Here is a 23,675-nt window from a genome sequence, read left to right on the forward strand (position 1 = left end):
GATATACAGTATTTCGTGCATAAAGCGAAATGGTATTGTCAACTGGAAAAATATTACAGGTAGAAAGGTAGTATATAAAAAAATATCCTCTCATTTAGATAGATATATTATTTCGATATCATATGTTATTCTGGATACTCTCTATTTTTCTTTAAAATATTTTTGCGCGGTAATACTCTTTTGGATAAATGTAATTAATATTGAAAATAATTAGACTAAAATACCTGCGATTTTGTAAATATGTTTCTAAACCGGTAAACCTGGATAACAATGGGCAATTAATTTGTAACAACACAACGGTATAACGGGATGTAATAAGAATCGTGGCCGCAAAAGGGGCGCGAAGAACAAAGGAAGAGAAAGTCCTCGTACGTTTTCCCTTTGAAAAATGATTCGATAGTAATGCTTAATTTGCATGACGTTTGATGTTCGCGTTAGTAAATGATAAATGGTTATAATTATGCTTATTTTAATGACGCAATCGGTAATGCAACATGAACACTGGTAACACGTCAACGAAGCGCAGCGAATGCAATAGAACTGCACTCATTGAGGTCAAGAACCATTCACAATGTTTTGTGAATACTCAGCAATTTTCATGGCAGGTGCAATACACTAGCAGATAATAGCGTTTCGAAAATTGAAACCAGTCCGATACATACGTACATACATATTACATATAGACATATATGTATATATATGTATTGTATATATTATATATAAAAAATGTTTTAAAATATTATTGAATGTTCTTTTAATAGTCGATTTTCTGACCAATTTGAAGGATTTTTTCTTGATGGAAATGTCGAAGCATCAATAATTTCTGAATTATATAAGCGATTGAAGAAGAGCTTTTCGGAAATTAAACTTTGTGAAGTTTATCATTACGTTTTTTGATAATTAATTTTAATTAACTTAAGTGGACTTTATATTTTAATAGAATTTTATTTTGACACTTAGTTGAGATTTGTGATAGAAAATATTCGAAACATGCAAAATTGAATAATCTTCTTTGAAATTTTCGTGAAGGAAAACTCGACTCTAAATTGACTAAAAACATTTTAGACACTTACATATGATATTTCTGATATATATATTTTAAATTATTATGTTTATAAAATTTTGTTTAATTACAATCTTAATTGGTACACATAATGACATGTATTTTGACTGTAAGGCATATCTGTAAAGCAGATATTTAAACACTAATCATGCAACTTTCGCTGACGATAACTTCGAACGATATTATTTACGAAATATATATATCACCTCGATATTTATCTAACCATTGTTGGCGGAGAAGGCGCGTGGAAAAGGGATTGATGAGCTTGTTAGAGTTTTCAGGTAGTTCTTTCGGAACAACTTTCATCGCAAAACTTTCGCCCTCGATGCCTGCGCGTGTTCGTTTCGGGACGATGGGTATAAGGTTGGACCTTTGTGATTTCGATCGACTATCTTGGCGCGTTCCGAAAGGGACGGGCAGACAGACTCGCTTTTTCGCTCTCCGAATGGAAAAAAAGTGAAAGTATGTCGGTAGGTCAAGTGTATGCCTAAGGATTCTTGCGTAATGTCTCGGTCCGTCTCGTATTTTTCGACTGTTCGAATGCGCGCTCGATCTCTCTCCTCTTTTCTCACCTTACTATTTATATCTTATTTTACTATTTATATCTGTCGTTTATTTTTCGAGATTTAATTATGTCAATTTTTATCTCGTATATAATGAAGTGGTTTTGTTACATAGGAAAGCGCCGATAGCATTTGCCTTTTAGTGAACTTGTCAGCAGAAAAAAAAAAGAAACAATTACTTTGTCTATATTTTCGCATACGGGGTGCAAGCTGCCCGTTTACATCACGCGCAGAGTATCGATATTACGGTATCGATACTTTCGCGCTGATACTCGATATCCCGAAATTTTCCGCGTGATAGTTTCCGCTGTCTAAACTAACGATACTTTGAAAGTATCGATCACGTGTCCCCGTCTCTCGACCACGTGTTTCGCGCGCGCGTTTCAGAGTGCGGGCCACGTTTTCGTAACTTCTCTCCCGTAACCGTTCTTCGGACAATTTCCCGAAATGCTTTCAAGGTCGTGAAATCGAAGTCTCCGAAGAATACGAGATACCGCTGGGAGATTGGATGGACTCGTAATGATTTCTCGGAACCAGTCTCTCTCTCGAACGGGTTTATTTTTTCCTTTTTATTTTTCCTCCTCTCTGCTCCTCTCTTCTCTCTGTCTCTTCTTTCTCGCATGTTTTATTTTTCTTGCCTTTGTGTGCAGGCGCATAATGACCCACAGTGACGTTTTTCATATGACGACGACAGACATTTATCGAATTTTAAAAATCATGAGTAAGATGAGCAAAGGATTATCTCTCAGGTGCCTCTTGTATTCGAAATCGTTCAAGAAGATTCGACATTCTTTAAATTTCCCTTCTCTCTGTCTCTTTCTCTGTCTGTCTCTATCTATCTCTATTTCTACTATCTATCTATTATTCTTTATATTATTCTTGCAATTTGCGCTTTGATAAATTTTTTTTATCCAGTACAGCGATTTTAGGAGATAATTTTATCACACTTCAATTTTCTATTGAAACAGGGTTCCTTTCGTAGGTAAAAATTTAATTAGTCACCATTTGTCACTTTCTCAACTTTTTAACATTGAAGATCGTCACTTATTGTTAGAGTATAATATATATATATATGCACTCTCAACAGCAATACTTGACGTACAAATATTTATACGAAGCGTATCTCCTCGTTCGACAAAACGATCGCGCGCGTGCTCAATCGATTAGTTTTACTAGCGATTAATTCGCGTTGTCGAATTAACAAAAGGTACGCGAGTCAAATAGCCTTTATCTCGGGCGCAAGTTATAATTATGTAACGCGACCGGCGCTTTGAAAACGCCGACGGGAAAGCGATAATTATAAGCGGCCCCGGTCGCCGATAAGCCTACCGCGACCGACTAATGCGGCATATTATTCACTTTTGCATCGCGCACACGGATAACGCCGCAAATATTAACGGCCCGTTATATTATCCGGGCGAATGTGCGGCGAAAACAACGAGAGCTGGTATTGCATATAAATATGCATACGGGCTATTTGCCCGAGTATTTGTCCGTTATACTGCAGGCACGGGGACCGAGCCGTTTGCAGCTGCGAGTGCCGATGTTTTGCGCGAGGTACGAGATTAAAGCTCGCAGATACAGATAGGTACGGCGCGGCATCGCCAATTATTCAGGCAGACGACAAGATGCACGTGGAAGCTACGTATCTGGGATACTGTTTGGGAAGCTAATGAGAATGATCGATAACGATCTCGACTGTGTTGAGAACTCTTGCTCGACGAAAATATCCAGGCGATAATGAGCTTGGGATTCTGAGCGACAAGCTTTCGATTTTCTACAAAGCATATTTTATGTTCAATTATATAGTGAATAATCGGATAAGTCGAAAGACTGACAGTCTCAGTTTTTTTTCGGGATAACCTTGAGGATTCACGATTGAGAACCATCGGTAAAGAAAGAAGGAAAAAAAATAACGTATGCATGATGCGTCAGCGTCTGGACGACGCGTCTTTTGTGTGTGCGGGCAAAAATACTTTCCTTGATCGATCAAAATTCAGCGACCATGTACGACGGAATCTTTTTAAAGTCCACGTCATTATGTTCACGGCGGATGTGTTTTAAAAACATCGAATACATAAAATCGTCCGATCTCTGCGCGCGTGTGTATGCGGTATTTATTTCTAATTAACATCTGACGTTATTTTTCTATATTTTAACGTAAAGAAAATTAAATAATCCCATGATGGAAAATGCATGCATCTTTGAACGCAGCATCGAAAATCTTCTTTATAATAAGATAATAAGATAAAAAGCGCGATTATATGCGCGTTATCGCGTTTAGTTCCTCATTCACAGTAATAAACGTAATCATGGATTACGCAATCGGAATTGTTTACAGATTACACGTCTCGAATCGAAGAGATCTCCGACTCATCGTTACCGCGTGTGTAAGGAACGATTTTTTTTGTTTTATCACTCATCGAGACTCTCCGCCTGTTGCGCGACCTTCGTTCATTTCAGCCTTAACCTTGCTCGTGCGGATACGCGTTTTCGGTGAGGCCGAATGTGAAATTTCTCTATTAATCGCGTGTATATGTATATGTATACAAAGTCTTGCGCAAACGCGAGTTGCCACCTGTAGGATCTCGTTGTGTAAATCGAAACTATAGAAAATCCTCCTGATAGGTTTCGCGCTTCGCGAATTATTTTGCAAAGCAGGCGACGAAGACATCCGCCCTCTATTTATACGCAAAAATTTGAATGCCCGAGACGTCGTCGACAAGCGAGCGGAAACCTCATCGACATTTCGCTCCGCTCCACGTGGCTTACTTGTGTATAACCTTGTCTGACACTTTTGACGTCACGCGTATGATTGTGTTCGGCCCACGAATATAATGGAAAGTTCGGCGTCGTTCGAAGCTCGTGCTCGAAATTTAATACCGATCGCGAGCTCGTTCTCGCAAAAGTAATCTTTTAATAATGGGATTAAATATAAACTCTAACAGTTTCAATTTATTTTTTTGTTTTACAGTTTTTTCATCCAATTTTAAAGATCGACCTTAATGACGAATTAAATCAGCCAAAAGTTTATGTACAGAGATCTTTTTCTGATGTAATTTTAAACCGAAAGGAAATATTTTGCTCTCTATAATATAAAAAATAAAAATTTTGCTCTCTATAATATATATAAATTTAAATTATTATTATACTTAATATATGAAAAATATTTTCATATTTCCACGTGACTTTCAAAAGCGACTTTTAAATATTATCGCATGAGGTGAAGCGTAAATGAAGACGTAAATGAAAACGTATCAAACAACGTATTTGTGCGCGTAAAATAAAAAATACGCCGTGATTTGTATCTCGGTGTTGTAGAATGGCGTGAGTTATACACGGTGAATCGATCGAATCATCAGGTTCCGTATAGAGTTTATACGGGCCGTTTACACACACGACCTAATCAGTTATCCAGCGCAGGGAAGGTGCCGGAGAAATCAATATCTTTCGGTCGATGAGTCAGTCCGCGCGCGCGCACGTTTTTGTCGCCGAAAACACGTCTCCCGTAAAATTCGCCGACCCGTAACTTCGCGCTAATCTTACGCGGATATAATCATCGGCTAGAATCTCGAGATCCCGTTTCTCTAATTGCGACACGATGGATGTTTTTTTCACGGCGGTCGGTTCAACAGGTTTCATTATGTTCCAACGAAATATACGAAAAACACGCGGTTTGAACACGTTGCTATTACAATCTGACTTATTTATATTTATCTTTTAATTACCGAGATGATAAGATTTAATAAAATTACTTTCGAAGCGAATTATAAATCTGCGACAGAGATGTATTTAATTTAAGAATGAGAAAAGAATGTTATTTTTTTTTAAATACACATGATGAGATAGATATTTGTGACGGTTGTATGTTTTCGGAGAATCGTAGGTTAACCGCGATAAATTGCGAGCGTGTGTTTTTATACTTAAAATGTGGGGAAACTATACCTCTTTTTTCGTCGCCCTCTTCAAATGTTAATCGACTTTCCAAAAAACACGAACGGCTATCAATCTCTTTGCCCTCCTGCGCGTAAAACGCACCGGTTATTCGATCGCCGGTAAATATATACATATCGGTCCATCGATAGCGTATTTGCTTAACCAAATTGGTGGTCGCATGCGAAATCGAACAAATTTCAAAGCGAGACACACAAAGCGACGCGCAGCTTTGTGCGACGCTGGAGTTTGCGTTGAATCCGAAGGAATTATTCGTAGGAAAAATAAATTATCGCTGACGTTTTCGCGCGGATAATTTATTTATTAAATAATTGCGAATTGTTTTCTCTCTGAAATTTCTTCCAGCTGCGTGAGCGGATTTGCGGCGTGTGTGTGTTTAATACCGACATGATTAGGTGCCAAAATCCATCTCGTTTAAATCGCCTTTATTCCCCGATCATGCGTATTGTAATTATATTCGGGTTATGTTTTGCATAAATTTATCGATTCGCCAGTGTGCTACGTTTCGCTAATGAATATTATTAAATTTACAAATGCGCGATCGCCGCGCAGATGTGTTGTTGCTATCGATTGATTCACGCGCATGTTGCGATGTATATATACGAAAATGGATTATTTATCTGGTCCCAGTCGCGAATGGTTTATTAAATCCAATTAATCGTATCAACGAAGACCGGCGTAAAGCAGCAGTCTCTTCATACAGCGTTAAATGAATCTTATTAATAGGAAATACATTAATTTTGATGACGGAAATAAAATTGCAATAAACAACTTTAAACATATCGTAATAAATATTATTATTACCGTTATGATTGAGATAATTATATCGCTATATATTTGTACAATTGAACGTTTCCGCGTATATTTTCGTACTTTATCATCGCGTCGACGAAATAAAGTTACCGATGAATCCGAGGCCGAAAGCGTTCGCGATTCGTGGAATGTCATCCTCCGGTATTCAGATGAATGCGAAATTGGCGAGGGATGTTATCGGGACCGATCGACTCTTCGGCTTAAAAGGAAAACCGTGTAGCGGAGGAAATGGCGAGAATTACATAAATGCCTGGAACCGCAAAGTTTACACGATGATCGAATTACACGGCGTCGGTTTGCTGGCCGAGGGCCAATCGACCTCACGTTGGCGTTTCGAGTTCTTTTTGTCAGTTACGCGAGAGAGGCGAAAAACACGCATACATACACACACACACAGCTGCGGTATTTTTTTTTACATCTCATCGAAACGACCGGATTTTTGGCGGGCTTTATTTGGCGGACAGAACCGCACACTGCACACGCGAAAAAGAAACATTCGGAGATACAAGTGCTTTCGAAAGTATATGTTGTTGTTTCCGTCGCGTCACGTTCGGCCAAACAAATTTCTGGCGTATTTCAGTTTGAGCTCGGCAATGGATGCGCGGATGAAAAAAAAAAATAGAAAGAAAAGCGACGCCCATTTCTTCCGGTAAAAGTACTTCATTCTCATTAGCGGTCGCAAACGTCACAGTTAACCAACGGTCCCGCGCGGTTGACACGGATAAGAACGAAAATTGCTATACCCACGCAAAGTGCCCCGATGGAATTACCGGGGAAACGGACGGCCAACCTTCGGACTCGCTGATTGTAGCTGCCAGTGCAATTTTTTAATCGAGTTAGCAACTCCCGCTTTTAGCGGCGAGAGGGCAAATTATGTAACTCCGCGCGCGCAGCGCAACCAAACTTCAACCCTTTTAGAATAAATCTAATTTTTCGAAATCAACCGCGACACATAAAACGGCCATAACTGTATACGTAACTTTCATACGAATCGAGTCATTTTCGCGGTACGTGCGCGTGTTGGTAGATATCGCATTCTCCGCACACCAAACGACGAAGCTGAGGGTTTTATTTCGGCGAGTGAAGATTAGATGAGGATGGATGAGAGCTGATAAACATTCTGTTGTGGCATATCGTGAAAAAATTTTGCGCGTCGAGAACTGCCGTTTAGGAGGATTATTGCTATATTGTTTTTTGCGTGAAATAGAGAATTCTCGTGTTCGGGACACGTGGACATTGTCGGTGTAGTTGTTGCACGTGCAGTAAAAACTGCACGAGACCACTTGCAGGCCATTGGCAGCGGCCCTAGACACATCGGCGGCGCGTTGGCCAGTCAGACTTCTGAATTATTAAAGTTGAGTCGACGCAGCTCTACATAGATATTGGCCAGCTAATGCCTTCGACTTTTCTAACTATTCTGTCGAAATTCTGTGAAAATATTCTGGATTAATCAGATCGTCTATTTCGCGGTCACAAAGGTAATTAAGAATGATGATTATTTGATTGGGAACACAATCGTCAAGAAATTTTGACGATTATCGATTACATTGTCGGACAATAATGCAATCTCACGTCCGACCGAACGTCACGATCGCTCTGATTGACCCTGTAAATGGCAATAATGACAATAACGCGAACAACGACGTGACTTGGCGGGATTCGCTCCGGAAATTTGATACGGTGATCCGTTCCCAGAGATTTGTCTGGCTCACCGGGAATAGATTTTTACCGCGACAGCGTCGCGCGGAGAATTATTTACTTCTTGCCAGGAATAGGCCAGTCCGAAATTTATTTATCTACTGTCCTTGCTCACGCGCGCAGGGCGCTCGACCGAAATATCGTCTCGTTCCATGATGAAGCTCGCCGGTTCGCCTTCACGGTTCTTGCCTCGTTCCCTCCGTCCGCTCCAGCGCTTCGACGAGGGCGAATCTGCCCGTCCTGGGACAGGTTCTCGATAGTTTTTGCCGCCTTATATGTACGTCTCGACGCAGTGCTTCTCAATAAAGCCGACCGCGGTTGATCTTCATTCGCGATCTTTAGTTACAGCTCAATGGTGGACGTATCTTAAAGCGTAGATTATTGCAAATAATTATTTAAATAGTTTGGTTTAAATTAAATATATTGGTTGTGAAATTTATTTTCTAAAAATGGCAGATTTATACGTGGGAATTACTTATTTAAAGTTCAAGAATTGAATTTAAGTAAGGAAAATAAATTATATTTAACTATTTGCTTATATAATAATTATCTTAACTGATTTAATTCTCTAGTAGGAGAACTAGTTTTATATTTTTATCTTTTATTACGAATATTATTATTTTGTCTACTGTTAAAACAATAATGAATTAGAAAAAAATTATAAAGAGAGATACTTATTCGCGATGATCGCAACTTTTTGTAATTGTTATTACTGAAAAAAGACAACGTGTTATTACTGAGAAAAGACAATGCAATCTTACTATTTTTCTAGAAAATATTAAATTTTAATTTACGTAAATTGTCAGTTATTCCGCGCGATAAAAAATTGCGGCAATTTTCGTTTTTATCGCGCTTCGAGTCTCAAAGTTAAAAATAAATATGACGAAGTAATCGCGAAAAGTGCAAAGTGGGCGTAAGGTGTGACTCGAGTACGCTCGACGTAAGCGATAGACGAATGAGCGCGGCAACGTCGGCCGACAATTGCCAATTAGTTAGCCCGACCTGTTAGGTCAATTGGACTCGCGTTTCCAGCCGATTCAGGAGTCCGGTCATGTCCTACCGTGAAATTACTCGTTGGCCACACGCGTCGCAGTGGCGTTTCCCTGGACCACCACCATTCCTGGCAAAACGCGTCTTGATAAATATCATCTTCGTAGACGGGAGCATTTGAATTTTTCACTAAACTTTTCACAAAAACTAACGTGTTACTAATATGATCGCAATATCGAATATAATTCGAATGCAATTATATTTACATCATTGAATAACACAAGATGATACAAGCGATACATTAAGAAACTGATGGAAAGGACAGATATATCTCGCCGCTAAACGTCAGCTGCTGCTGGTTTTTACCCGAGCCGATTTTTACCCGAGGCTGTACACGCACACGTGTATCCCCGAGGCGCACGCATGTTCGTCTCGACGACATATGGCGTATAGTGCTCCAACAAGTGGCGGTAAAAACGAGTCGTGTGCGTGTGCGCGTGTGCATGTGCAGATATCGGTTGTACACGCGACGTGACGTCCATTGTTCAGAGATGGTCTGTAAGGGGATGTCGCATATTTCATTCCGTCATCGATTTTCCATTCAAACAAATTTATTCCCGCCCAAATGGACTGTTACTATACGAGGCACGTAGTATCTCGCGCCGCGTTCTATTCCAGACTTTTACACGTCCCGCGTAACGAATTTCTTGTTGCGAAGATTTTTACGAATTTAAAAGACCAATCAAGAATGGAGCACGCGTTTATCGATCTCGGGAAAATCCAGGCCGATGCGTTGCATTTTTTATAAACCGGCAAAGAGAGCTGCGTTCGCTTCATCCTCATCCCTTCTTCTCGGATCTCGATATTTATCTTCGTTTGGATTCGTCTCGCCCATCTGTAACCCTTCCATTCTAGATGCGTTGTTAACGTAACGAAGTTAAAGGGGTGGACTGTTTTGTTAATTGGTTTCTTGATGAGTGCACGGGTAAAGAATAGGTAATTGCGAGAATTCGCGATGGTTTATTTTTTTTTTAAACTTCGCAAACTTTACTCGTTTCATCATCATTTTTTTTTTCGAGTAGATCGCATTTGTCTTGAGATTCAAGATTTATGGCAATTTTATGAAAGACGACGTGATAAAATTAAAACGTGGGGTCGTTGCTTCTCGTATTTCTCTCTCGAAGAGACCGCGGGTTAAAAGTAAACAATCGATTCTGAGTGTAAAACCGTATTGCTTTCCGCAATTTTTTATAAACTGACAGATTTTTTCTCCTTATCGGATACGTTGTGTGAAACAGGCGTGATCTGTACAAATTAGGAAGTGAAGAAGCTCTTAATGAGAGAACGTCGACGTTCTCTTTCGATACAACCATCGCAAATATATTTTATTTACACAAATTTCGTCCTCTTTATTTCACTTCTCTTATCGGTCCGCTTGTCGCGGATGATGTTGGCGTGCACTTTGGGCGATTTATTTTACCCACATGTACAAGTAAAACGCCAGACGCGCGTTCGCCACCACAGGACGACGGGCAACGATGCGAAATCACCAAGGCCAAGGCCAGCCAGTGCCGTGTCAAGAAATTCTCGTTCCACTTGGCTTTCTCCCCTCGCCATTGTTCCGAGGAACACGGCGAATATCCGTTGGTTATCGTGCCGGGGAATCTGGCGCAGGGACGCGTGAAAAAGAAGGAAAGAGGGATGGGGAAGAATTAAAAAGGAGCGATAGATGAGGAAGACTTAAAAACAAAAGAGCAGGTAGGAAAGGAAGGAGGAAGGGACTATAGACCGGCAGGGCGTTGTTTCGTTGCTTCGCTAAGAAGAAAAGAGAAAAAAATGGAATAAAGAAAATGGAGAGGGAAAAATAAAACTCGCGCGCACGGAAAAAGCGGAGCGCACAGCACGATGGCGGAAATTTAGCATAAAATTACGCGAGAATGGCGGGTGGTTAACGAGAGGCGTCGAACGGACGGACGTACGGCGGGATGTGCCGATTGTAATTCAAATCGTGGCTCGGTATGTGGCCGCGCGTACAATCGTCGGCAAAAGTTGAAACGCTGAAGAGGATGAAAGGATGAAGCGGGTCACGCGTGATTCAAACGAGCCTATCTCGATGGCCGCGAACATAAAGCCGACGCAGATTGTGAATCGATACGTCAATGCTCTGAAATCGGGATTTTTTATCTGGGATTTAAATGATAAGAGAGTGTTGTAAAGAGAGGACACGTGAGGGAAAGCTTGAGAGATTTAAAATTTAGATTCTTAAATATTTGAGTCACTTTTTTATGGACACGTCTCTGTGTTTTTAGGGTTGTATTAACGACTGTTGAAGATGTAAAAAAGTGTTCTTTATGAATATTCAAATGAGGCTTAGGTAATTTCTCGGGGAAGATTGTTTCGGCGGAAACAAGCTGCTGGAGGCTTATTTCTGGTCGGTACGATGCATCGTTTTGTTTTCCTGGGGTGCTTCCTTACCGTCGGCGAACGAGCCTGGATTCTACCTTATCCTCCAGCGGCTAAGAGCCGAGTCCAGTCAGCTGTTTAAGAAAAAGCCCGCCGATTGATAGACGTTCAAGGTTAATCGACCGATTGACAAATACGATCTCGCGAAAGTCGCGTCACGACGGTATAATTAAAAGGAATCGCGCTCATGGTCACCCTGGTGCAATGAACCTAGGAGTTCTAGCATTCTCCTTCTCTCCTCTCGTCGAAGTCTCTTGCGCACTACTTCCTTCTCGCATTTCGTTCGTTCTTGCGTAATTCACACGTCTCTTTGTTAATTAAAGATCCCCCTTAATTGCTGATAGCCTGACGCGAACGTCCGAGTTCTAGAAATTCATAGAAGATCTAATAAATCAATGGAAATAGAGATCTTCAACTAATTGTAAGGCAATGTTATTTAATAATTTGCGAAAAATGAATTTCCCGTGGGCAAAGGGCAGTTTAAATAATACAATTTGTTTGTATATGCTCCAATTTCTCAACGAATGGCCATCGAGCCTTTTCACATCAGTCTCCTCATTTTTTACTCCTGACCGACCCCCTTTGTATTCCGCGCTGTGTAAATAATGTATCTCGAGAAAAGGGAAGGCGGCCGTCATGAATAAATTGAAACTTCATCGGGGTGGGTGTCGCACCGGAGAAAGGCCTGACCGTGTTGTCTCATTAGCATGCAAATTTTGCGAGGATGGGGTATGTTGGATGCTCCCTCGTTCTTTCCCCCTGCCTCTTCGTCCGGTAAATTCGTTCTTTTGCACTTTCTCCTCGACCTTCGTTCCTTTCCTCTCTGACAACTCGAATCTTCCAGCGAACGAACCGTTTCGTCGATCCTCGTGTCAGCAGCTCGAGTAACTGCGACCACCATCGGTTATCTCGACCGAGGATTACATTACTTGATAACGCACGTTCGCGTTTTGCAGCAGCAATTCTCGTGGCCCTGTTCGTCACGATATACGTTGTTAGAGTTGCTATTCCGCGTCGATTATATTTGCGAATTTTTTAAGCAGCCGGGATATAAATGATGCGACCGTAAATTGATAATATATATTGCGTGTCGTTCCATCTTAAAGAAAATTAACTCTCACAATTTGTAAATGTAAATAAAATGTGTCGTCTTAAAGAAAAAAAATATCCGGTATTCATCTGTCACAAAATATTAAGGTATTACGGTGGATATATAATAATAATAATAATACTAAAAATAAATAATCGCAAATGGTACCACAGTTCTGAGAATTCGTTTGTTAAAATGCTGTCTCCACAGCACGGTATAATAACGTAAAACGCTGCCCAATTGGTTATTATAACCGCGAGAAATCTTGTTAAGAAGAAAATATGTTGCTTCGTGATGGAGACATTCCTGTTTCTTACGCTCGCCGCTTCTTCTTCCACCTTTATTGCACCACGAGGGTAGAAAGCATAGAAATTTGAATTATTGCTCATTATATAAGGTCTCGTGCCGTGAGAATAAAGGCCGACTTCCGCGGCGTGTTGAAGGGACGAGAAAGAAGGAGGAGGAAGGGAGGGAGGGAGGAAGAAAGGATAGGCGCGATTATAAATTCGTGAGATAATAGTGGCGCGGTACTTTTAATTAAAAAACCGCGCGCGGCTTTCTCGGTGCCACCGCGAATTACGTTAAATACGGGAGAAACTTACGCTCTCTCCCCGATAGCGATGGGGTGTGACCGTTGTAAAATTTGCCATCCCCTTGATTTCCGCGTTTGCGGCGCTTATCGCCTCGGATCGCGATGTTGGGGCCGACGACAAATAACACGAGATACAACGCGAGAAATTATTAGTGCGCTCGCGCTATTAAAAATTTTTTCTTTCTCTGAAACGAATCAACGATATACAGAATTATTTTTATCATAGACATGTTCCTTATGTATTATATATTGTCCGCTCGTAAAATAATTTGTTTGGAGGATTAATCGGCGACAGTTGACGTAGAGTTCGCCGGCGAAACGCGCTAAATTTAGGCGTCGCGTGTCGCACGCAAGACTCGAACAGACAATTTCAGAGAGGCGTCCTTCCCCGTCTGTCTCTCGGCAGCTACCAGCAACGTCGCGGAAACTTCGACTGTGGAAGTTGCAGCTTTGGCCGGGACAAGTTGGATCGGCAAAGTTATCCCTGGAACGTCCTCGCTTCACGCAGCCTTCGCCTTCCTACGGAGGCGAGGCGTTTTGAATCCTTCTTCGTCGTCGTATTTCCTCTCGCGACGTCGGAATTGTGCAAAGGACTACGGAACTGTTGGACGTTCGTTGTTGGCGCTAACGAAGCACAATATGAGTCTCCCCTCCCTTGCATTTCGTTCCATTCTTCCTTCTTTCCGTTCTTTTTTCTTCTTAGTCTGTGAAGTATGCGCGAAAACACTGTAGGTGACACTGGGAAAATTTCGAGGAAGCTCTGATGACAGTATATAACCGACGTTCATAACAGCGTTCGCATTTACTTAATCACGAAAATTTGTACGAGAGAAGACGCGAGAATAAATCTTGTATATAATTTCGAGAGCTAAACCGCTGAAAGTACGTGATAGCACGCATTATTCGAAACCATCCACCAATTTGTCGCATTTTTGTACATATTGTACATTATTCATGAAGGAAATTTTATCCGACGATGTAAAAATTGAAATAAAAAAAAAATCAAAATAATTATATAAAAATACTAATAAAATAACTATATAAGCTGTATAAAACGTGCTATTTTATAATCAAGCAGCGTGTGCGGGAGCCATATAAATATCGCGTATAGATAAGTGCTGTAATAGCTGCTTTCGCAGCGTATTTTAATTTCGTGCACGGCGGTCGTTTTGTTCGCGAGTTAATTTGTTCGGTGACGGTGCAAAACCGCTGTCACGTGTCGCGTCGTGATGCAACGAAATGCGGAGCGTACCTACTCACGTGCGATTCGCCGCGAGAGACACGCACGTTCGCGCGACAGCCGGCGCGGTGGAAACGCGCGTGCAACGCGTGTACGGCGCGCCGCATGATGAAACGTGCACCGGGAACGCAGCCTCCGGGGCACCTGTTACACGACCGTGACAAATCTTGTAACGGTTCGTTGCGCGCGCGTCGCCGATAAAACCCTTAGCCACGATGACTGCGCGCGAATCGTCAATGAATTATTGGGGCTGTCATCGCGTTACCGATAAGGTTGAGGAATCGCTTTACGTAATCGTTCGAGATTTTTTTTTTATTTTTTTAGTATCACTTGACTCATTCTCATTCTCTTCGACTCGCGCATTGAATGAGAAACAAAAGCGGGAAATATCCGATTTTATAAATTTTTAAACAATAGTGATGAATTTAAATATTAAAATTGTGCCCGTAATTTTTGCGAATTTATTTCATTTATATTATTTTATTTTATATTTTATATTTGAATTATACAATTCGCTACTCGAAAACTAATATTTCTGATCGAAATATTATATCTTATATAATAATAAAAATTTATATTTTATATTAGTTATATAATATCATCTTTTGAATGAATCTTTTTAGAAAGCTTTAACTTTTTAATTCAAATATTAGGGTGTTAATTTTCTTCTTGAATTTCGAGCTGTTAAAAAAAGTTTAATTAGGTTCTAATTTTTTTGGAATTATAATTTGAGATTTAGTTAGAAAATTATAATACAATATTCAAGCTCTAAATCTATTTTATCATGAAATATCGGCGTGTAAATCTGCCGTGACGTTACGTTCGCTTTATGCGACAGTTACGAAAGTTTCGCGTTTAGCGTAGATCCGGTTACATCCAGTGCTTCCTCCGGACTTGGGCAAACTTCCGCCAATTTCTCGCCTCAAACTCGAGGAATTTTTCGTCGCTCCTGGAGCGTGTAAATCTTGTAAGGAGAGCAATCGCCATAGAACTCGGGGCGAAATTTTCTAACGGAATTACGACGACTTTTCATTAACAAAATTTGCAGATATAACACGTTTACCGATAATAATGCTTACTTTGTATTTTTTAGCATTTGTGAATATTTATAATCTTCTCTTTGTTTATCTATTTAAATATTTAATTCAGCAATAATATAGTATTGCCAAAGCGTTGTTTCTATTTCTGACACTTTGCTGTCGATCGATTTTGACCTTTTTTCTTCTGTTTGTTTCAGGTGAGTTTCTTTCCATTTCTTGAGAGACAAGAGAGACTTCAATACGAGCCGGTGAGTTAAGGTCAAAAATTTCGTAAAGATCTCCCTCGCTGGATATGGCGATTTGTTGTCGAGAGGATTTTTGCTAGACGAGTTTAGCATCGAGATGCTACATCGCCACTTTCATCGAAAGTGAGATTATATCGAGTATTTAAAGCTTAATCACTGATTAAAAAGAAAATTTATTTTAAATTTAAATTAATTCACGAATATTCTCTAAATTAGAATGCATATTTTTCTTATGATTCTCGCATGTACGCAATTTTATAATTTATCAATTCGCCGCACTCGGGAAATTTTATACGACTCCGTCTGCCATTCTCTCGATTAGAAATATGCTTATTAAGCGAGCGAGATAGAAAACTCTGCTCGGATCGGCAAAGCTCGCTCGTTTCCGTTCGCGAATTGCGGGAAACGCTTTTGCCGGAATGTGTTCACCCCGAAGTAAGTAAAAAGTCCATCCGCAACGGGAAACGAGCTCGAAACGAGAGCGCGCGGACGATTGGGAAATCGATGGGGCCGTGTCACAGGAGCGATGGCGAAATTCTAAATAACCGATTGCACCCCGGGGGGTGCAGAGCAGTCGGTTACCCCCAAAACGACCGAGACGCGTTCTTGCGCGCGAGACCCGGCGGAGGATCGTTGCCTCGAAGAGAGAGGAAACGGCCGCGGCGGCATTACGCATTTACAAAACGGAATTGCGTTCCTCAATCTGAGGGGCGGCTCCGAGTCTCAGTTGGTTTCTTCATGAGGCTCTCGCTCCCTTATCGCCACAGCTTGGCGCAGAGAAGCTCCGGCTCCTCGCGATATGCATATACGGATACGATGCCTCGTCTAAAAATCTCGGCCGCGATAACTCGCTCTCCTCCGCACCGGTACTTTCCGCGAATGCGGAATGTTCCCTCATTTCGAGATTGAAATAAATATTGGAGAACCTTATTCGATCTGTGCACGCGCGCTTAATTTTTTTTGTGCCGTAACACCAGGGGTGGGAGAGTCGCAATTTATTTGACGTATTAAATTTAGAAAAAAAAAAAGTTCTTCTCTCGGCAAACATTACGAGATATCTGATGGACTTTTTACATATAACCACGTTTCTCTTTATCACAATGAAAGAAGCACACGATGATAAGGCACGTTAGGGACACTCCGCAATCGTTTGTCGTTATGTTCAAATGTTTCTTGCAGGCGGGTGATTTTTGGAAATTACGAAAAGCCGCGCTCAGGATACACGATGGTCCCCTCGCAAACATATTATCTCGGTAACGAGGCCGTGGAAATTAATTGTAACGCCTGACTCGACCCAGCACGACGTGTCGAGCACGTGTTGGGGGTTTATGCGACTAATAACCGTAATTTATAGCATGAATCATTTAGTTCCCTCTGCTTTATAAAATGACTTATTCTCCGTTCAGCAAGACTCGTTGAGAAAAAAATGCATTCGTTATGCACGATTCCTTAAACGCTTTCACATAATTTCTGCGTATGGATACAGCAAATTTATAAATTAAATTAACTTAACTGGCTCGCTATCTTTTGCTCGTGATAAATAATAAAAGTCACAAACGATAAATAAATATTTGATGGCAGATTCTAGAAATAATATATCAAAAAATACAAGAAAATTTATTAGTCCAGAAAAAAAATTATTTTATATAATAATTATAAAATATATTCGTGAGAGCGCAAAAAATAAAATATATACTAAATCTACTTAAAATGAATTGTAATCTGTAACATAGAATATGTTACAATTGAAAAGCGATAGTTTTGTCGCTCCCTCCCTCTCTCTTATATCATCGAATTATTCGATTCTCGGTAGCGCATTTCTCCAATTCGATGCACGCATCGAACAATCGTCGATTTCCCGCGCGGATGCGGTTCTCGTATCTCGGAATGGCGAATTGGTTCGACGGCCAGCATCCTCGGTATCGGGAAGCAAGGTCGGAAGATGGCCGGCGAGAACGAAATTGCGTTATCGTGCAGCCCGATGCACCGGGGTTGGAGGGAATGGAGGACGCGGATGGTGGGGGTGGATAGCCGGTGCGTGGAAATTTTCCCCACCTGTTGCCAAACAATTCCCATGGAAACGTAGTTACGGCTATGGTTTCCGTCGAATAAATACCGGGCGCGTAGACAGGCAACAACACGGGCGCGCGCGCACTCGTCCGACAATTCGCTCGACGAGAAATGCGTTATCCAGACGAGAGAATGAAGAGAAAACGGCTTTCGTTTGCCGTCGACTTGCCGCAAAAAGGGACACTCGATCTCGGTTCCATTAACGTTGATTAACGCTGAACTCTCGTTTGGACTCTTGCTCGTTCGTCTGTGTGTTTCGCAGTGTACCTCTAATAGGAAAAAAGGTCTCTTTTATTTATGTTTAATTATCTCAGGCGATACAAAAGGTATTTTTTTTTCCCGTCCGCGCTTATATTAGCGCTAAATATACATATTTTATAATTGTTAAATAAAATGAAATTCTTTTTGGGTGGGATAATAAATTTTCTTTCTTTCTTTAATATATCCATTTCTAGAAAGTATTTCATACAATAATGGATATTAAATTTGAATTAATTTCGTATTATTGTAAGCACAGGGAAGGTATAATATTTTGTATGAAATATACGAGGCAGTTTTTTAATTAAGAACTTATACTTCAATGAATAATTGTTCAGTATCGTCGCACGTTTTCTGCGAACGAAATATTTTGCGATTACTCTTTCTTTTAAATCGTCTGATACGCTCGCTATCGCTGGAAGATGCTCGTCGAGACGGAATCGCGTGTAGGATTTAAAAATGTAGAGGTTTTAATTAGTGGGCGTCTCTTGTCGCCGCCTCGAAGATCAGAGTCGTAATATAAGGGCCGTCGTCGCCGACGTGCACCGTGGGGGAGTGTAATATACCCCGAAGACCACGGGGGTCCTCTGCGATGGGTTTTGCCTCACGTCGAGTCGCCGCGAGAGATGCGATTTATATTTTTTAATCAGCACCAGCCTACCCACAAGTCTTGCAACATTAGGTAACTCTTGACTCCTTCCCGCTCGTTCTTTGGCAACGCCGACAAATTTCGCGAAATTTAATCGCTCATTACATATATTTACTTTCGACATTTTTTCTTCTAAATTGGGAAGATGTTAACAGATTTCATCGACAATTTTTCAAAAGAGTCAAGAATCTCTCTTTCTACGTTTGGAGTAAAATTTCCGAGCAACATACTCTGCGGATGTGTAAATGCCACTCGCGTTAACGATAAATAATCTCAGTCGCTAATAAACATCGCGCTCTACTCGGGGACGAGCAAGAGAGACACACACAACGGGGTCTCTCCCTTCCGAGAGATAAATTGCACCGTGTATACATCTTGCCTCGTGACGTAAGCGATGAACGTGCTACGGGACGCATCTAATAGAATTTTTCTTCCGACAAAACCGTGCGCGTATAGGATTTACGACGTATACACGGTGTCGCCGAAGACGACACCGTCGGAGTTAATCGTTATCTTCCCACGGGAGGACCAGTCCCCGGAGGAGAGCCGGACGGACGCGCGAAGTAGCACGTCTTTCCGGGTGTACGTACCTATCTGCAGTCTGGTTAGCTACAGATATCACCTGGCCGCATTTTATCGCTCGTTGAAGGCGCGACGAGAAAAGGGGGACGAGAGGGGGGAGTCTGGCCTAATAATTTACAGCGACAAGGACGCACGTCCCCGTTATTGGCCCATAAAGAACCCTCGCTACGGTCGTAGTAGCTCGCGTATATACACTATCATCTTCCTCTTTCCTGCCCCTCCTAACCCCCTCTGCTCCATTGTGTTTTATATCGTCGCGGTTCTTCGTCGTTCGGTTCTTCGTCGTCGCCGGATCACCGTCATGTTGACTCGCGGGGGATGGGAATTGTCACTTGATGCTCTTTAAACGGATTCTCGAATTTTAAACGTCATATTATGACAGCGCATATATATTGTGCTTCTGCGGGTATATTTCATTTCCTTTCTCCGGTAATGCTGTTATAATAAATTCGAGCGAACTAATAAAAGTTTGAATTGCTTTTAACACAGATGAACAAGGTAGTGAATAAATTATGATATATCTGCGCGCTCTTGAGATAGCGTAATATACTTTAGGTAATAATATAAAGAGGATTAAATTTGTGTTTCGCCGCGCGGGATGTCTGTCCAGCTTATGGTCTCTCTTATATATGTGCCGGTAGTTTGTTCAGAGACGACCGTTAAGTTCGGTTGTATTATTTTTACCGGAAGAGAGAGAAAGAGAGAGAGAGAGAGTAACATTGCGGCTATAAACCGAAGTCTCGCCGACGATAGGTCAGCGGAGAGAGTCATCGCGCTCGTAAACACGATAATTTGAGGGTTTTTCTTCCTTTTTCACACGAAACGATCCAGTCTCGCGCGCTCGCCCAAGACAAGGCGGCTCTAATTTAGAGACCCCCGGCGCCTCAAGACGCGTTAAACGCGCGCTTTAAATAGGCCCGGCGCTGTCGGATCACCTTCGCCGGGTCATTCCGTTACGTAACGGTGTCTCCATATGTGCTTCTTTGTCGCGTCGCGCGGAATTGAATTATTAGTTTGAATTAATTTTTCTTTCAGTCTGATTCAGTTTAAGCCATTAATCGCCGCGAACTTTTCCTGCGAGACGAATTGACGATAAATAAAAATGAACGCGCTCGCGAAATTATATATCTTTACGTGTGCGTCGTTCCAATTGCCGACCTCCCTTCGCTTAAAGGGCTGTCTTGAGTGCCTCTTAATATTAAAGTCAAGGGACTGCCATTGTGCCCGCTGTTATATTGGCGCCCCCGTATTAATCCGGGAGGCTGTATCCTACCCTGCTGTACTACACTACCGTGGAAATTTGTAGGCGGCTATAAATTTTAAAACTCGCTCACGCACCTGCGTTTCCGACAGCTTAATCGTACGCACTGTGTGTAAACTGTTTTATCCGCGGTATAATTTTCTCGCGCCGTTTCCTCTTCTTTCCCGCTCGATCGACGAAAAAAATCTCGAAGAAAAGTTTTCCGGCGTTTCGAATCACGCTCTTTGCCTACTGACTAGCGCATTTTTGACCACTCGCGCGATGTTTTCCATGTTTTCCGCCCGCGACGATACGGCAACATAAATCCCGCGCAATTACGGACGGATTAATTATTGTATTAATATTTTATGACGGGGCAGTGGTGCAAATGTTAATTATGTAACACGGTTGATTGTGTCCTGTTTTAATAGCTTATTAATGCCTCATTATGCGTGCACGATACGAATGTTAATTATTAATGCAAACGGTGCGTGTTGCGTATGCAGTTATTGTTTTCCTTCTTTTCGCAATACAGGATACGGCTAATCGTCGATTACATATTTTTCTCATCGTAATGTAGACATATTATCGCCTCGAAATATAGATATATATTAATATCGGAAAGATTTCTGTCTATATAAAAATTTTATGACGAACTAAAGCGAGCATTCACTCTTGTGTCGATAAACGAATCATTATCGAGGATTAATGCAATTTAATATTACACGAAGGATTCTAAAATAATGAAGCAGGCTTCTATCGCATTCCGACACGTCATTCGGGCTCATTATTCATTCGGAATTAACGTTCTCAATTAAATTGATTGGGAGACTTATTCGAAAGTTGTCGCCCGATCCTGATTGGCCGACTATTAACGACGATCGCGCTCGTAACGATCGCGACAAATACAAATTAATTAATAATCTTCATAGAACATTTGCGGGAGCGGAGTAGCTTTAACGGGGCACCCTCTCTCTCTCTCTGGAAAGCGGGGTTAGTTAATATCCGTTAAATTATCTCCGGTACTTACGCAAGGATAATTAATTTACGCACCCCGTTACATCGCATCCGCGTTGCGCGTAAACAGATGTACATCCGTTAGAATCCGCGAACAGCTTGTCGATGTATACAAATCGTGGCTGAAAATTCTGAAGAAGAGTTTCACTCCCAACGCACGCGAGAGAGGATTCGTGTGTCTGTCTCTCGTGTATATTTCTCGAAGAACTTTGCATTATTTTATATATAGAAATGGCGTATTTCTCTCACACGCTAACAGAGTGCGACGGATGTTGTTGCTTTCTAAATAACGACGGTTGCGCAAGAGTTAAATATTAGAATTGCGGGAGAAAAACGCGTGCGTTTCTTTCTCTCTCTCTTCTTCCCTGTAGTAGAGGCGCGTTACGGAGAAACATTCCGCCGTCTAACAAATTCCCTCGAAGGGCTTTCTTCTTCTTTTTTTTTTGTTTCTCCGCTCGTAACGGCCCTTCGCTCTTCGCTACTCGCGCGTACCGGAAAAGATTAAAGTTTAAACGTCGCGCGTCTGCGTCTGCGAGAGAAAGAAAGGGGGAGGAAAGTGGTAAGGTGCTTCTTTAATTTCTCTACCTGCGCGAGCAGGCTCTTTAAAGCTATTGCACTCGCGCCGTTTTCCCTGATTGACTTCCACTTTGCAGAGGCTCTTACGGTGTATATACGACGGGTGGAGGAGAGATGCTTCGGGCGTCTTTCTTTTCTCTCTCTCTCTCTCTTTCCTTCTGCTGCATCGCCACCGGAGTGACTCGCGTTTATTTCGCGAGATGCTACTTCTCGCGCGAGTTCACTGCCCGTAATTACTCCGGTTCGACTCTCGCTCACTTACTTTGCTCGCTTTTCCTCCCGTCGTCGGTCTTTCCCCGATGTTTTCCCGCTTCTGCGATTAAGTGATTGCAAACCAGAAGCACAACTGCCTCTTCTCTCTCTCTCTCTCTATCTCTCTCTCCCCCTCCTCCTTTCTGTTGTTCTTAAGTTCTAGTGTCATGCTGCATATTTCCTTTTTACTACATCGTAAACTTGTAAATTTTGTATTTTATCTTTATACGTGTCTTACTTATTTATAGGAACGGTACATTCTTCCTATATATTTAATTTGTTTTTAATATCCGCTTTATAAAGTTTCAATTTATTCTATTCCTTTTTCCTCGACGTATAGAAAGACAAGTAGACGTCGGTCGGCTTGATTGATTACTATTTCATTTTCAGTTTCAATATTAGCGCGAAAATTACTTATCAAACATTTATAATAAATTATTTATGAGAGAAAAGAAACAAAAGAGGATCCGAAAAGTTGGCCATTAGTCGGGGGCGGGCGCGCGCATTAAAAGCTTCGGCGAATCGGCCCAATCGATTGCGTAATGATTGTTAATCGCGCGGCTCGGCTCGACTCGCGTGGCGCGTTTTTATTACGGCGGTATATGCCGATAATGCGGGCTATTATTTTCCGCGCGCGTGCATTAAATGGGACATTAAATCGGATACTAAAATCGAGACCCGCGCGCGAGACGACGAGGTCCATCCGCGCCGGGGTGACACTCCGCGGCTCCTGGCCGATCGTTAAAACGTCTCTGTGGAATGACTGTAAATCAGCTCGTAAATCAGCCGCGGTTTCGAGCGAAACATTCGTCATGCCGCGAGCAAGCTTTCCCTCCCCGTCTCCTCATTCGTGTTGGCCGATAACCGAAAAAGAACGGCACAAGTGATATGAAAAATGATATGACGAAAAGCTTATTGGGTTCGTTCTATCCAGTCCGTTCTTTACGCTTATCACAATGTTTCTGTCTCTTTTCTCTCCCCCTCTCCCCCCCCCTCTCTCTCTCTCTTGGCACAAAAAAGAAACGAATATTTGTCAATTTTATTTTAGAAGCAAAATGTGCAAGTAAGTGCAATTGAAGAGGACGCTGCGGAAAGAGGGACACGCGTGAATTGGGAATCGCTCTGTTTTGGTCGAATGCTCTGAATTGTCGCCGAAATTGTGGTTCAATTAGCGAGCGGGAAATGTACGCGGAAATTCGCAGAAGGGCAGCAGTGCGACGCGAGAGAGAGTGGAAAAAGCACCACGTTCCCGCGGGACGATATACGCGCGAAAAATAGTC

The 23,675-nt window shown here is 41.7% G+C and overlaps 2 protein-coding genes across 20 annotated transcripts in view; one reads left to right on the forward strand and one right to left on the reverse strand.

Moving 5' to 3' along the window:
- Positions 1-23,675, forward strand: part of Heph (polypyrimidine tract-binding protein 1 heph) — a 381,098-nt gene that overhangs the window by 103,727 nt on the left and 253,696 nt on the right. For 11 of the 19 annotated variants that reach the window (XM_083042016.1, XM_083042017.1, XM_083042018.1 and 8 more), the window contains exon 3: positions 15,704-15,754. The exons of the other annotated variants lie outside the window; for them this stretch is intronic. In XM_083042016.1, coding sequence (XP_082898142.1) covers positions 15,704-15,754 — 51 coding nt within the window. The remainder of the gene's footprint in view (positions 1-15,703; positions 15,755-23,675) is intronic. 19 annotated transcript variants of the gene reach the window in all.
- LOC145938413 (esterase FE4) overlaps positions 1-23,675 on the reverse strand; it is a 139,409-nt gene that overhangs the window by 43,254 nt on the left and 72,480 nt on the right. The gene's annotated exons all lie outside the window — the stretch shown is intronic.

This window comes from Prenolepis imparis, unplaced genomic scaffold (assembly GCF_030444845.1).
Source record: "Prenolepis imparis isolate NDT839.2.m4 unplaced genomic scaffold, iyPreImpa1.0 SCAF_7, whole genome shotgun sequence".
Taxonomy (NCBI): domain Eukaryota; kingdom Metazoa; phylum Arthropoda; class Insecta; order Hymenoptera; family Formicidae; genus Prenolepis; species Prenolepis imparis.